The 16167-nt window shown below is 36.3% G+C and overlaps 1 protein-coding gene across 4 annotated transcripts in view; it reads right to left on the minus strand.

The window, feature by feature from the left end:
• The window catches only part of LOC105488276 (MAM and LDL receptor class A domain containing 1), a 1027522-nt gene that overhangs the window by 51762 nt on the left and 959593 nt on the right, over positions 1-16167 (minus strand). For 3 of the 4 annotated variants that reach the window (XM_071070419.1, XM_071070417.1, XM_024794882.2), the window contains 2 exons: positions 7004-7079; positions 3424-3619 (listed from right to left, as the gene is read on the minus strand). The exons of the other annotated variant lie outside the window; for it this stretch is intronic. In XM_071070419.1, coding sequence (XP_070926520.1) covers positions 3518-3619; positions 7004-7079 — 178 coding nt within the window. In that variant the 3' untranslated portion in view covers positions 3424-3517. Of the gene's footprint in view, positions 1-3423; positions 3620-7003; positions 7080-16167 lie in introns of those variants that run through there. 4 annotated transcript variants of the gene reach the window in all.

Below are 16167 nucleotides of genomic sequence, written 5' to 3' on the forward strand. Positions count from 1 at the left end.
TATAACTTGCACCTGAAGAAAAATTTAAATACCCTTAAGAGTACTCTCCTTTGGGTGTATACCTAGTAATGGGATTGCTGGGTCAAATGGTATTTCTGGTTCTAGATCTTTGAGGAATTGCCACACTGTCTTCCACAATGGTTGAACTAATTTACATTCCCACCAACAGGGTAAAAGCGTTCCCATTTCTCCATATCCTCTCCAGCATCTGTTGTTTCCCGGCTTTTTAATGATCACCATTCCAACTGCCCTGAGATGGTATCTCACTGTGGTTTTAATTTGCATTTCTCTAATGACCAGTGGTGATGAGCTTTTCTTCATGTTTGTTGGCCACATAAATGTCTTCTTTTGAGAAGTGTCTATTCATATCCTTCATCCACTTTTTGATGGGGTGGTTTTTTTCTTGTAAATTTGTTTAAGTTCCTTGTAGATTCTGGATATTAGCCCCTTGTCAGATGGATAGATTGCAAAAATTTTCTCCCATTCTGTAGGGTGTCTGTTCACTCTGATGATAGTTTCTTTTGTTGTGCAAAAGGTCTTTAGTTTAATTAGATCCCATTTGTCAATTATGGCTTTTGTTGCCATTGCTTTTGGTGTTTTAGTCATGAAGTCTTTGCCTATGCCCACATCCTGAATGGTATTGCCTAGGTTTTCTTCTAGGGTTTTTATGGTTTTAGGTCTAACATTAAAGTCTTTAATCCATCTTGAGTTAATTTTTGTATAAGGTGTTTAAGGAAGGGGTCCACTTTCAGTTTTCTGCCTATGGCTAGCCCATTTTCCCAACATCATTTATTAAATAGGGAATCCGTTCCATATTGCTTGTTTTTGTCAGGTTTGTCAAAGATCAGATGGTTGTAGATGTGTGGCGTTATTTCTGAGGTCTCTATTCTGTTCCATTGGCATATGTGTCTGTTTTGGTACAAGTACCATGCTGTTTTGGTCACTGTAGCCTTGTAGTATATTTTGAAGTCAGGTAGTGTGATGTCTCCAGCTTTATTCTTTTTGCTTAGGATTGTCTTGGCTATACAGGCTCTGTTTTGGTTCCACATGAAATTTAAAGTTTTTTTTTTCTACTTCTGTGAAGAAAGTCAATGGTAGCTGGATGGGGATAGTGTTTAATCTATAAATTACGTTGGGCAGTAATCATTCCACTATAAAGACACATGCCCACACATGTTTATTGTGGCACTATTCACAAAAGCAAAGACTTGGAACCAACCCAAATGCCAGTAATTGATTGACTGGATAAAGAAAATGTGGTACATATACACCATGGAATACTATGCAGCCATAAAAAGAACGAGTTCCTGTCCTTTGCAGGGACATGGATGAAGCTGGAAACCATCATTCTCAGCAAACTAACACAGGAACAGAAAACCAAACACAACATGTTCACACTCATAAGTGGGTGTTGAACAATGAGAACACATGAACACACGGAGGGAACATCACACACTGGGGCCTGTTGGGGGATGAGGGGCTAGGGGAAGGAGAGTGTTAGGACAAATACCTAACGCAGATGAGGGGATGAGGGGTTGATGGGTGCAGCAACTCACCATGGCACATGTATACCTATGTAACAAACCTGCATGTTCTGCACATGTATCCCAGAACTTAAAGTAGAATTTAAAAAAAAAAAAAAGAAGAAAAAAAAAGAGTACGCTCATCTCTGTTCTTTGTTGATTTTCTGTCATTAACCTGTATTTGGGGTTCCTTATATGTCACAAATTCAATATCCCTGTGAAGCAGGCCAGTTGAAGTTGTAGAATAATCTTTATTATCTTTTGTCTAAGGAATTGAATTTTCCTACGTTTTTCATGTAGTAGCCTCAAGAGTTCTTTACTGAGACCATAGCTGAATTTTAATTCTATTCTTTTTAAAAGAATACTGTATGCTTAAGCAAATATGCTAAATCTATGTGGATAATATTAGCAGTTTTAAGCTAAAACAAATGCAACTTTCAAAAGCGTCTATGTCCCACAATTCCAGGATTCAGACTGAGTCAAGGACAAGAACAACACCTGCTACTACTACTGACCTTTCCTCGTTTGAATATTTCCGGAATCAAAAACGTTAGTGTCAATATGAAAGCAGCAATTAGAAAAAGATAATACAGAGCAAAACAATAATGCATTCAAAAAATTAATTTAGATAAAATTTGAGATTTACTGCAAGATGATAAATACTATTTCCCCGCCAGTCTGTACTTTTACAAAAGACACTAATAGAATAATGAAACTTACACGGCATACAACTGACTTTCTATTCTGCTTAGAAATGTCCCAGATAATCGCGTGGTAGTGACTCCCAGCTTTTTCTCCTCTTCAACCCCTTGAGGGCAAGGGCTGGGCAGATTGCTAATCCATTCTATCTAAATCCCCTGAAGTGATTGCAGGGCACATTACTAGAGAGAGGAACATCCCTTTCCTTTAGATGCTGATTGCTGCCTAATAGATACAATCCCCTTCACCTTTCCTAACTTCAATTTCATTTAAGCACCTACAGTCATCTGCTTCACAAGGTGCCTCACAGATACTCTCAGCCCCAAAGGGTATAAGCGAAGGGTTCCAGCCAATCACGGTGGGTGGCCGCATTGCCTTCGAAGTAACTGGCTCAGCCTGAGCGCCACGTCTATGCGGGCCAATAAGAAGAGTGCTGTGGCGGGAAGTGCGTGGGGGAAGGGATTTTCCTCCTGGTCAAAAGTGAAAAGCAGAAAGAAATGGGCCTCTCTGCCTCCGAACTTTACTGCGAACACAACGATGCTGCAGCTCATTGTGCTGGAGCCCTCACCTAAGCTGTAGGGGAGCTAGCCTGAGAGCACAGGCTGGGAAGTGAAACTCAGCAACCGATAAGGTCCTTACTGGGGTCATGGAAGTGTTCCAGCGACCATTCTAACAGGGGCTCCATCTCCTAATTTCCTGGTTTGTGGGGTAATGATTGTCACACGATTCAAGACATTCGCTTGGGGGGTTTTCAGTTTCTTGCAGCTACAAGCTTCTTAACTCCTAGCTTTAGCATTATTTTTATGTCTGTAGAAAAGTATTAATTATTTGAAAAAGGCAAGAATAGGAGGATAATTTATCACATTTTTTTACAACATGCTGAAACAACTTATGATTATGTTGCCTTGGATTGCTGTGATTTGTCCATTTCTACCCGTATGTATACCAAGTCAGTTCACCTGTGTTTCCAAGCTGTACGGCAAAGAAAGAGCATTTTAAAACTTCTTTGTATTCAGAATCTGAAACAAATTGATTCACCATTTAAAAAAAGATAAAATCAAAGCAAAACAAGAAACTTGATTAAGTAGTAATTTTATTAAAATATTCAGATGTTCAGTGAAGATAAGGTACTGATTCTGATTCCATATAAACATTCTCTATATTCTGTAAGAAGATTCATTCATAAATGTTATAATTACACTGGCATTTAAATCCTTTCTCTTTTTACCATTGTAGAAGATGAGTTTCTATTAGATTGTGGAGACTTCAATTTTCTAGCAACTACACATTTTGGATCAGACTTGGTCTTGATGCTGCTGTTTGAGATGATGTGACAGGGTGTCCAGGCTTCCTGATGTTGTGCCATATGATGGATTTGAGAAGGAATAGACAGAACTCTGAAGATGAAAAACACATTTGAAAGGGTAGGATTTTAGGCATTAAAATAAGAAACCTCTTTAAAGATCACGCAGAATGCAGCAAAGGTCCTAATGGATTTTCACTGGAGTAATAACTAGAACATCCTTGACTCTTCCTCCAGCACTTACAGCCCACACTGCTTGAGTTTCTGACACAAGCCTAGATTCCATGTATCCTGGGGTCCTCTGGACTTAGGCACCACTGCCTCACCTCTGGTGGGGTGGGGAAATGCAATGACCAATATTTTGACTACTTCTTTCTCTGATGCTGGTTTCACTAAGCCTTCTGTATTGAATATAGTTAGGTTAGACAAAACAAAACAAAACCAATGACTTTAAGTATACAAAGCCATTTTATGTAAGTTTAAATGCCATTTCATTTAAGTTTCCTGTAAACTATAATTATATATAATTATATAGTTTACAGGAAAACCTAAAATTTGTGAAATTCTATAGGACAAGCAGTCTGGCTTCTTCAACAAATAATGTGCAAGAAAAAAAAAATAAGAGAGAAAATAGAACCTAGAGATGAAAAGAGATTTAAGAGACATATCTACCCATTTGGATACATCTACCTTCTAAAATTTCCGATTTTTAAAATACAGCAACAACAACAAAACCCCCGTAGAAAACCCTTTACATTTTAATGAGGCAATTGGGGTAGGTTGAACAGTGAGTGTTTGATGGCCTCAAGACATTCTTGTTAAATGTTTAGGTATGATCCTGCCGTTATATTTTTAAAAGTCCTTGTCCTTTGAAGATACAACTGGAGTCTTTACGGTTGAAATTAAATGATATCTGAGATTTGTTTGAAAACCTTCTGGAGGGTGAGGAAATGGAGGGCAGTAGAGGTGAAACAGCAATGACCATGGGTTGGTGGTCCTTGAAGCTGGCTGATGGGTACATGGCAGTTGCTTACAATGAATATTGCCATGAATATTGGCATGAATTGCCAACGAATGTTGCCATGAATATTCTCTCCATTTCTGTATCAGAATGTGAGCGTTTTCTCCAAGAATTAAAAAAAAAATAGTTTGAAAGATAGATTTAGAGAAGTCTGTCTTTCTGATGATAGGGAAAGTAGACCTAGTTTGATTAATACAAAGTCATTTGCTTCTGAAACAATCAAAATCAAAATAGCCACAAAGGCCAGGAGATGTGCCAGGATTTCTTCTTTAGCCATTCATAATGAAAGGAAAACAGAAAACGAAAAAGGAATTTTTCTTTTATCAAAATAGAAAATAAACATAAGTCACTTCCGAGGTGCTCTCCAGTCATCCATTACGCCACCACACTCACACACAGTGGAAACCATCTTGAAAGTAGACTGAAAGGTGGGTCTTTGATGGAGACCCCTCCTGTGCTTGCTGAGAAGTACAGATCTGAATGCAACAGAACCCATCTCCGTAGAAAGTAAAGAATCCATAACACCTACCGAGCCACTTTTTACTTACTACAAGTTTATGAGACACTAATATAAAAAATATAAAATTTAAAATATCTCACTTTAATTCCTTATCTCAGGTGTATCTTTCAGGCAGTAAAAGTTAAACTAAGTTGAGGATAAAAAATACTAAATGTTCTGACCAGGTACAGTGGCTCATGCCTGTAATCCCAGCACTTTGGGAGGCCAAGGATGGTGGATCACCTAAGGTCAGGAGTTCGACATCAGCCTGGCCAACATGGTGAAACCCTGTCTCACTAAAAATACAAAAATTAGCCAGGCGTGGTGACAGGCACCTGTAATCCCAGGTACTCAGGAGGCTGAGGCAGGGGAATCACTTGAACCCAGGAGGTGGAGGTTGCAGTGAGTCAAGATCATGCCATGGCACTCCAGCCTGGGAGACAAGAGTGAAACTCTGTCTCAAAAAATAATAATAATAAATTTTCTTTCTCTAGTAAAAATGAAAATATATTTATATTATACCATCCTAGTTTGTCAAAAAGATATATTACATTTGTTTTCTTAAATATGTATGTGTTTTTTTATCCATGAAGTAGGTCTACCTTTTCATTTTTACTCTGTCTTACTTGTTGAATCATCTAAATTCATTTTCTCTGTGCTTTAGGAAATCGTTTACTTTCTGTTTTCATTCCTCCCAAAACAATACTAAAAGTGTGTATCATATCATTATTGATTAAAACGCAAAAATAAAAAAGTCAAGTGTTTTGTTAGGCTTCAACCACAGCACTCGAGGCTCTTAAACTACTATAAACCACCTGACCTGATACCTCGCTACTCATTTTCATAACCAAGAGCAAGATAAAAAACTATGACCTATTTTCATAAAGAAAAAGAATAATTAAAACTTTAGCTTTATATAACACTCACTTTATAAGGTGTGAATTTTATATAGCTCTAAAATCAGATGTAATAAAACTTTTAGAGTTCAGAAGTGGTGTGTCATAACTAAATTTACTTTATATCCAGATGAAGTCTCATAACACTTACTTAAGAAAGGAATGGGAAAAATAAAAAGAAAGGAATGAGATGTTGATCAAAGAGTGCAAAGCTTTTGTGCAAGATGAATAAATTCTGGGGATCTAATGTATGACATGTGACTATAATACTGTGTGATATACTCAAAATTTGCTAAGAGAGATCCTCAATGTTTGCAGCGCGCGCACACACACACACACACACACACACACACACAGTTAACTATGTGAGGTGACAGATATTTTAAATAGTTTTGTTGTAGTAATCACTTCACAATGTATACTATAGTAAAATATAATGTATACTTTAAACATATAAAAGTTGTATTTGTCAACTATACCTAAAAATGACTTAAAAATTAAAAAAATCTAAAAAAGTAACAAGAAAGGTTTTCCTTGCCATTTTCTCCCTGCTTATACAAATAAGGGATAGCCCCAAAAAGGTCCAAGGAAGATGTAATACATTCTCACTTCTTTTTTCTCTTCTAAGTTATCAGGTAATGGCCCTCACTAGTCACTCTAAATTTAAACAGAACATAGAATGCTATCCTCTCTTTTGTTTTTGAAAATAAAATATGAAAGACATTCAATTAATAGTTACTATAAGTAACTGACTAATACTCTGTTGGTTAAACTGATATTTTCCAGATTTGTCAGCTCTTTTTGAGTATAAACAGTGACCACAATGCCATTTAACAGTGAACTGAACTTACAAGCAGACTGAAGCTATCCTGAAATGGACAATTCTCATGGCATATTTGTAGAGACGGAAACTCCTTTCTACCCCCAACTGAAATAACTCCACTAAAACGTTTCTTTTAGTTATGACGTAGAAACATGTTCAAGCAACACTGGTTCAGTGTGTGTGTGTGTGTGTGTGTCTGCATTTGTGTGAAATGATACAGTTCACCCTTTGCCACTTACCTCTGTTTTCTCTGGGTCGCTCCAGTTCCCGTAAACTGGATTGACAAAGGCACAGTTACCACTTCCCTCGGTTTTCCTTAAAGCACACAGGCCATCAAAAAAATTAAAAAATAAAAAGTATTGACATTTACCATAGTACATTTTCAGGTTATTGTTTGTTAGAAACTTTTGAGACACGTTGTCTAGCCAGCACACTTATTTCCATGAATGTATTACCATGAGTAAAGTTAGCTTGTTTTTTATTTTTATTTTTGCAGGACACCAAGGCAACCACATTCATGAAAGCAAATGTAATTTGAACTCTGAGTATTTAGATCCAAATGAACCCAGGCAAGTAAAAGAAATGGCAAAAGTTAGTAGTCTGAATGTTGATTTCTTAAACTATTACTCAGTGCAAAGCGTCTAACATTTGAAAGAACAATGTAATATGAAGCTGTACTAGTGATAAAGAAAGGTCATCTTGAAGTCCTTGACACTGCAAAGTGCCAAACCACTACATCCTGAAGACTGTTTTCCATGACAATATCTGTCATAAAGATCTGTAGCACATGAGTCATAGTCCTTAACATTTTCATCAGCAAAGTTAAGTACAAGTGTTCTGAAAAGTTCTTTAGGGTAGTGTTTCATGAAAATCAAAAACAGCAAGCCCTTGGTAATATCCCATATCAGACTAGATGTGCATAATTCACTATAATTAACTGGGTTCCATATGATTATTTTCCTTTTATACTTAAGAATTAATAGACTTATTAGAAGACACACAGCCCTGGACTACTTGGTGACAACTGATGAAGAAAAAATGTCCATCATAGGAACAACAAAAAATAACCAAAAACTAAATACACACACACACAAACACACACACGAAAGGATCCTATACCTGCCTGTGTATACGTGCACACACACACACACACACACACAATGGAGAATGGAAGACCAATTCCAGGATGATTTTTTTAAGGGTTTAATGACAAGAGTAACAAGTATATAATGTATGATAACTGTATAATACAAGGTATAATGTATGTATAATATATATTTCTTGCCTAATCAGGACATAGTGAAAATTAATGTTTGTCAGTAATATAATTCTAAGTCCCAAAATAAAATGTACTAAAAAGGAGGCTCTTACTGATTGGATTTCTAAAAACAAACTGCCATAGGCATAACTGCCTATTGTCATCTACCAAACCACATGGTCCTTTTCAAAGAAACTGCAACATCAGTGAGCCTAACAGTCTAATCTGGCTAATTATGTTTGGCTGGCAATATATTTTCCCTGTGGATTCAGTGTCTTTTAAGCTTCCTGATCTCCACTGGCTTAAATATACAATAGATTAAATGTTTCACCCTCACTGCGGGTACATTTTGCTTATTGATGAATCGGGCCATTTGCATCTATTTTGTGGGTTATTCTTGAAAAAAGTCTGAACTGAGGCAACAAATATCTGTTAATTCCTTAAGCACTAATTGAATGCTTATTAGTTGCTCTGATTAATTTGAATAAGTTGTGTTTGACTCTTTGCCTTTACTTTGTTCAAGACTAGTATACGTTAAATTCTTGGAGTAGTAATCTTAGTACACAGCAGGGTTAGCGCATGAGCTGAGCCAGGGATGATCTTAGAGTTGAGACTGGGTAGGGAGTGAAATATAGTTTTGAAATGTATCAAAATACCAAAGCAGGAAAAATTGGACACGGAAGTAGGGATGATCAAAACAAAATAGAAATTAGGAACCAAGTAAAGATAAGACAGCCGCTGACACCAAGAGCTCAGAAAATTAATAGAGGCTGAAATCAGGCATGAAATCAGGAAGCAGGAGGAAACCCAAACCACAGGGCTAGACAGGACAGATGGCCAAAGGCCGAGCATGCAACCAGGAGCTGAAGGGACCAGCTTGGCCATCAGTCACAAGGATGTGAGGCAGAAGCAACACAAAAGATCTTGATATGAAGCAATTATTTTTGGCCTTAAACTGCTGGGACTCCAGATGACCCAGACCATGGTTGGCAGGCAGAAGCCAGGTAAATTTATGTAATTCTCAGCCCTCTTAATTCAATTATTGAAGCTGCTTGTCTTCTGAAAGGGTTTTAAGTCTGAAATAATTTTCCATTAAAATGAAAAAACAGCATTTGAAGGTGTCTGGCCTTCAAGATTTGGGTAACTACAAAGAAGGAAGATATTTAAGAGTAAGGATGTGGAGTTGTAATAAAAGAAGAAAGGGTTTCAGTGTGAGTATTGGGAGGTGAGTAATGGCAAATCCTTCCTACTGCAACTTTTGTTTTTTAGTAGTCTCAAATTGCTTTTATTTTTCCCAGATCGAAGATATATCTCCCATTCTTGAAAATCCCTGGATAATTAGACTTACATTTTAATGTCTTTCCTATTTATTTATAAGGTAAACTATTATACACACCGTCCACAGATTCTTCCATGAAGGAAATTGCTAATGTCACTCTACATATTTACTATTTCAAGTTCAATACTATGATTTTCCATCTTCATCACCTATGCCAATTTGATATTCAAATACAGGCAATTTTAGTTAGAATGGTGGATCCTTACATGAGGGAAATAAAATGTTTGTTTCATTATAAAGTTTTTGGCCAGTTCTGAAACTCAATGGTGTAATGAAGAGTCTTCATCAGGCCAAAAAAAAAAAAAATGCAATGTTTGACTTACTGTATTTGTCAATATGCTGGTAGCTCTTAAGGAGGAGTTGATTTTTTTTTCCCCCTACCAATGAATAAGTGAGTTGTAAGAATTGAGGTTCTAAAGAATATAACCACCTCTAGGAATAATGATGATAAAGGAATTGACTTAGAAATTTTGAGTAGAGGAAAGGAAGTTGCATGGATCATATAAGTTTTTCTCCCTTGACTTATCATGCATTCACATAAATTAAGTTTATCTTAGATCCATTATGTGCAGATACCGTGCGAAGTGGAATTCTGAATGTGCGAAAAGAGACATATGTCAGTGCAAAACTAAGATAATTCTGATGGCAATTTCCAATTTTAATTTAGTGAGCATATTTATAGTTCTAATGCAATTCACTTATTAACTGACAACATTGTTTTAGTGTTGATAAAAGCATGGAAGTGTTTATAATAGTCTGAAATTATTACAAATCGGAAGGAAGAAAAGAAGAATAAAACAAAGACCAATCTATGTTACATCCAATACCAATAAACATGACTTTGAGGGGAATGTTTTACATTTTTATTTTTAACAGCTTTATGGAGCTATAAATCACATGCCATACAATTCACAAACTTAAAGATACAATTCCATGTTTTCAGTAATGTTACTTTTATTAATTTCTAATTAAGAGTGGTAACCTATATATCACATAAAATTTGCCATTTTAACCATTTCGAGTATACAACTCAATGCCATTAATTCCATTCACAGTGTTGTGCTACCATTACTACTATTTCCAAAATGTTTTTATCACTCTGAACTGAAACTCCATGGCCGGTAAGCATTAACACCCCATTCCCGTCCAACCAGTCCCAGGTAAACTCTGATCTACCTTCTGTCTTTATGAGACTCTAGGTACCTCATCTAAGTGGAATCATACAGTATTTGTCCTTTTATGTTTGGCTTATTTCACTTAGCATAATGTTTTCAAGATTCATCCATATTGTAGCATGTATCAGAACTTTAATCATTTTTATTGCTGAATAATATTCCATTGGATGTATATGCCACATTTTGTTTATTCATTCATCTGTTGATGGAAATTTGGGTAGTTTCCATCTTTTGGCTACTGTGACTAGTGCTATGGTGAACATTGCTGTATGAATATCTGCTTAAGTCTCTATTTTGATTCTTCGAGGTGTATAACTAGGAGTTGAATTGATGGAACACTTGGTAATTCTTTTTTAACTTTCAAGGAACTACCAACTGTTGATAGTGCTGCACCATTTTACATTCCCACCAACAATGTGAGGGTTTCTATTTCTCCTCATCCTCATTAACACTTGTTATTTTCAGTTTTTAAATTATTATTATTATTGCTATCTCAGTGGAAGTGAATGGTATCTAATTGTGGTACTGATTTTCATTTCCCTAATGACTAGTGATGTTGAACACCTTTTTATGTGCTTATTGACTATATGTAATCTTCTTTGAAAAAATGACTATTCTAGTCCTTTGCCCATTTTGAAATTGGGTTGTCTTTTTGTTCTTAAGTTGTATGGATTTTTATATATTCTGGATATTAAACTTTTATCAGTTACATAATTTTGAATATTTTCTACCATTTTGCAGATTGTTTTTTCACTCTCTTGATAATGTCTTTTGTTGCACACAAGGTTTTGATTTTGATAAAGTCCAATTTACTTATTTATTTTTTGTTGTTGCTTGTGCTTTTGGTGTCATATTTAAGAAAGAATCAATTTCCAAATCCAAGATCATGAAGATTTACCACTATGTTTTCTTTTAAATGCGTTATGGCTTTAGCTCTTACATGTAGCTCTTTGATCCATTTTGAGCTAATTTCTGTATGTGGTGTGAAGTAGGGGTTCCATCTGCATTCTTTTGCATGTCAAAATCCAGTTGTCCCAATGTCATCTATTGAAGAGACTATTTGTTCCCCATTGGATGGACTTGGCATCTTTGTCAAACATTGATCATGATAGATGTATGGGTTTATATTTGAATTTACAATTCAATTAAATTCAATTCAATTCAGTTGATCTATATGTATGTTCTCATGCTTCATGCCAATACCACACAATTTTGTTTACTGTATTTTTGTAGTAAATTTTGAAATTATGAAGTTTGAGTTCTCCAACATTGTTTTGGCTATCTGGTACCCTTGCAATTTATAAATTTGAGAAGAGGTTTTTCATTTTTGCAAAAATGGCTGTTGGAATTTTCTGTAGAGATTGCCTTGAATATGTAGGTTGCTGTATTAGTCTGTTCTCATGCTGCTGTGAAGAAATACCTGAGCCTGGGTAATTTATAAAGGAAAGAGGTTTAATTGACTCACAGTTCCACAGGGCTGGGGAGGCCTCAGGTAACTTACAATCATGGCAGAAGGGGAAGCAAACATGCCCTTCTTCACACAGTGGCAGCAAGAAGTGCAGAGCAAAAGGGGGAAAAGCCTCTGATAAAGCCATCAGACTTTGTGACAACTTACTCACTATCATGAGAACAGCAGCATGAGGGTAAGCACCCCCATGATTAAATTACCTCCCACTAGGCCCCTCTCACGACTTGTGGGGATTATGGAAACCAGAATTCAGGATGAGATTTGGGTGGGGACACGGAGCCAAACCATATCAGTTGCTTTAGTTAGTATTAACATCTTGACAATATTGTCTTCCTTTCTATGAACTTAGTGTGTCTTTCCATTTAGTTAGGTCTTATTTAATTTCTTTCAATAATGCTTTGTGATTTTAAGTGTATAAATCTTTCACCTCACTGGTTAAATTTATTCCCAGGTATTTTATTCTTTTAGATGCTATTATCAATAGAACTGCCTTCAAGATTTCCTTTTCTGATTGTTCATTGCTAGTATGTAGCAATACAACTGATTTTTGAGTGTTGTTTTAATACCTTGTAACTTCTCTGAATTTGTTTATTTGCTCTAGTAGCTGTCTTGTGGATTCTTTGGGATTTCTTATATGTAGAATCATGCCATTTGTGAATACTGAATTTTACATCTTCTTTTCCAATTTGAATGCCTTTTACTTCCTTTTTTTCCCAGTTCCTCTGGCAAAAGTTTATTTTTGATAACCACATTTATCCCTAGCTAAGTGGGGCTATAAAACTTCCTTAATATAAACAATTTTAAAGCTAGTGTATAGGAAAATTATTATGGCAATGTTTGGACAGTTTCAGGGTAGAATCTGATTGCCACTTAAAGTGAACATCTTTAGACTAGCTAAGTGAATAAACCTTTATCTGGGTTGAAAGGAAACAAAGGTGACAGTGAGACTAGCTGTCACTCCAAATGCTGACGTGTCTAGGACAGAGTGACAGCACAATGTTCCTGCTGAGAGGCCTGTTCTTCAAAATGAACATCCTTTTACACACGTTGCAAGTTTGTTAATTTTTAACATACACTTTTATAATTTGTTTTACTGAGTATTTTCACTTTATTTACTAAATTGATTGCCATTTTTGGTGATAAATGAGTGATTTAATTTCTTTATGTTAACTACAGACATGTGTTTGTTTTTGTTTTTGATTTTCCCCCTAATTTACGAGTAAGTCACTTGGTGTGTCTGTAAAACTGCTCCTGCTGCTTAGTGAAATTCACCAAACACCAAGTTTCCACTACCATCTCATGGGAGTAACACTGTGACAATATGTTCATATTTAAAATTAGGTTTAGAAAATATTCAAAGAAAAATGAGCTCAAAACTTTAACTTTTTTTTATTTTTTATTTTTAGAGACAGAGTCTCACTCTGTTGCCCAGGCTTGTATACAGTGGTGTGATCATAGCTCATTGCAGCCTTGAACTCCTGGGCCCAAGTGATCCTCCGGCCTCAGCCTCCTGAGTTGCTGGGACTATAGGTGCATGCCAACACACCTGGCTAATTTTTTAATTTTTTTGTAGAGATGGGGTCTTGCTATATTGTCCAGTCTGGTCTTGAACTCAAAATTCCTGACTTCAAGCAATGCTCTTGTCTTGGTCTCCTAATGCACTGGGATTAGGGTGTGAGCCACTGTGCCTGACATGAGCTCAAAATGTTAGCACAGATTTTTTAAGTGAAAGAGAATACCATTTGTGAGGGTCATGGATGATTGTTTCCGTCATATCTTGGTGGATTGTGCTATAAAACTTCAGTGTTGAAACCTGTCCACGTGAAAGTATGAAGAATCATACTGACTGAAATTAGGATAATTACAATGCAGGTGTCAAACGATGTTAATGGATAAACAAAATAATTTATCTATCAAAAGGTATTTTCCCTGTATTTCTTGTGAGGAGGTGTTGGTCCTCATGCTTCCATGAGGGAAATGATTTCTAAACATTGTTTGTAAGATGTCAGACAATATCCTAAAATCCGAGACACAATTGTCATGAGTTAAGTGCCTGAAAGGAATTGATGCTCTCCAATGTGGTAACTCACTCCTTCAGATGGTGGAAAGAGAATTTCTTAATGTTACTTATCATTTTTCTTATTTACTTATCGACATTCACCCAACATGTCTAGGACACATACTATGTGCCAAACGTTGCACTGGGTCCTAGACTTACAAAGTTGATTAGTATACAGCTCCTACCTCTAGAGCTTTTCATCTAGAGCTTTTCAGAGGGTGGCAACTGCTGGTTTCTGTCCTTAGATGAAATGCCATGTTTATAAAGTGCTTATCACAAGTAGGTGCCTACCGATAGTTGAGTGCCATTCTCTTCAACTTCTTTCCTTATGCTTTCCTCCTTTTGTCATTTACATCTTCTTTTAAACTTCCTACTTCTTTCTCCTGACCCCCAAATTTGTGAAATGAAAGGACATTGGTATAAAGAACAATAATAAGGAGGTGTCAAAATTAATAATCACGGTACTACTTTGAACTTTTTCCACCTTTTTTTTTTTTTTTTTAGAGACATGGTCTTGCTCTGTCACTTAGGCCATAATACAGTGGCATGATCCTAGCCCACAGCAGCCTCCAACTCCTGGGCTCAAGAGATCCTCCTGCCTCAGCCTCCTGACTAGCTGGGACTACAGGAATGTGCTATCACACCCAGCTAATTTTTTAATTTTTTGTAGAGATGACATCTCACTATGTTGCCCAGGCTAGTCTTGAACTTCTAGTTTCAAGCAATCATCCCACCTCAGCCTCTGAAGGTGCTGGGATTACAGGTGTGAGCCACCATGCCTAGCATTAATTTTAATTTAAATAAAATAGATTTATTAATTTAGAGCCTGGCAAGAACCTTTGCAATCATCTTGTCTCTGTCTTCTATTACAGATGAAGCAACTGAGATTCTCCCCCAACTAGACTCTAAGTCCTCTGAGGGATAAGGAACATGTCTGGTTTCCTCATCTCTCTGTCACAGCACCTTGTGAAGGCCTGGAAGACAGTAGGAATCAACTGAGTGTTTGTAGAAAGAATGATGATAATTATCTATGGTCTAAAGGTTTAGTGATGAAATGAAGCCCACTAACTTCTCTCTGCTTATTTCCACCCTCAATGATATATTTCCTCAACCCCCACGGAGGAAAGACAATTCATTTTTTACTATTGTTCAATAGAGCCATGTTTGTATGTAGCTTCCTGTTCTGCTTAGCCCAAGACAGTAAGTGGGTCAGGAGTACCCTCTGCCCTCTGTTTTTGTTTTGTTTTGTTTTGTTTTTCTTTTTCCATTCCTTTTTCACCTGCTTAAGTGGCAGCCCAGAGTAGCTTGGAGGCTTCCCTGAAGATGAGCAGAGTACAGTAGATTAGGCATGGCCTTTCTATTTATTTCTACTATGGAGAAAATGAAAAAGTTATATGGCTGGAAAGAAAAATCACCTGAGTACTAATTTGTTATTTTACAATATTTGAAAAATAAAGACCTGTGTTCCTCCTATGTATTTCTTTTAAACAATGAGGGGTATGGAACATCTATGCATAAACATCAAGGTCTTCAAGTGAATTTTCAGGCTGTGAAGAGTTTGATTTGTTACTACTAGGGAGAGATGTTTCCTAACCATAAAAATGCATGTGACTTTTTTTTAAGGCTGCATCTAAATTATGTAAGACAATAATTTCACTAGTGGAAATAGAATTCATTTATTCTGGAGTCATGCCTATTACATTTTATTTCATTTAGTGTAATTAATGGTGAATCTGAGTTGTCCCAGGGAAGTAAATCTTAATTCTCCTCTTCCTACTTCCACCTCTCTCATTTTAAAGTCTTCAATTAGTTTTCCCCAAATGTTTCGAGTCTTAAGATTTAAGGAATTTGAAGCCTTTCCCAACGATCTAATCTTCCAGATAAAAGGAAAATACAATACAGCATTCCAATCAAAATAAAATATTCCTGGGTTTGTTTTTAATTATACCTATTTTTAATGTTCATTAAATATATTTCCCACTGCCAAGAAGAGATCTTTTTAGAAATGTTTGTTTCTTAACCAGGGTACTGTTTTTTTCTTCTTCTTCTTCTTCTTCTTCTTCTTCTTCTTTCTTCTTCTTTTTCTTCTTCTTCTTCTTCTTCT

This window comes from Macaca nemestrina, chromosome 9 (genome assembly GCF_043159975.1).
Source record: "Macaca nemestrina isolate mMacNem1 chromosome 9, mMacNem.hap1, whole genome shotgun sequence".
NCBI classification, from domain to species: Eukaryota; Metazoa; Chordata; class Mammalia; order Primates; family Cercopithecidae; genus Macaca; species Macaca nemestrina.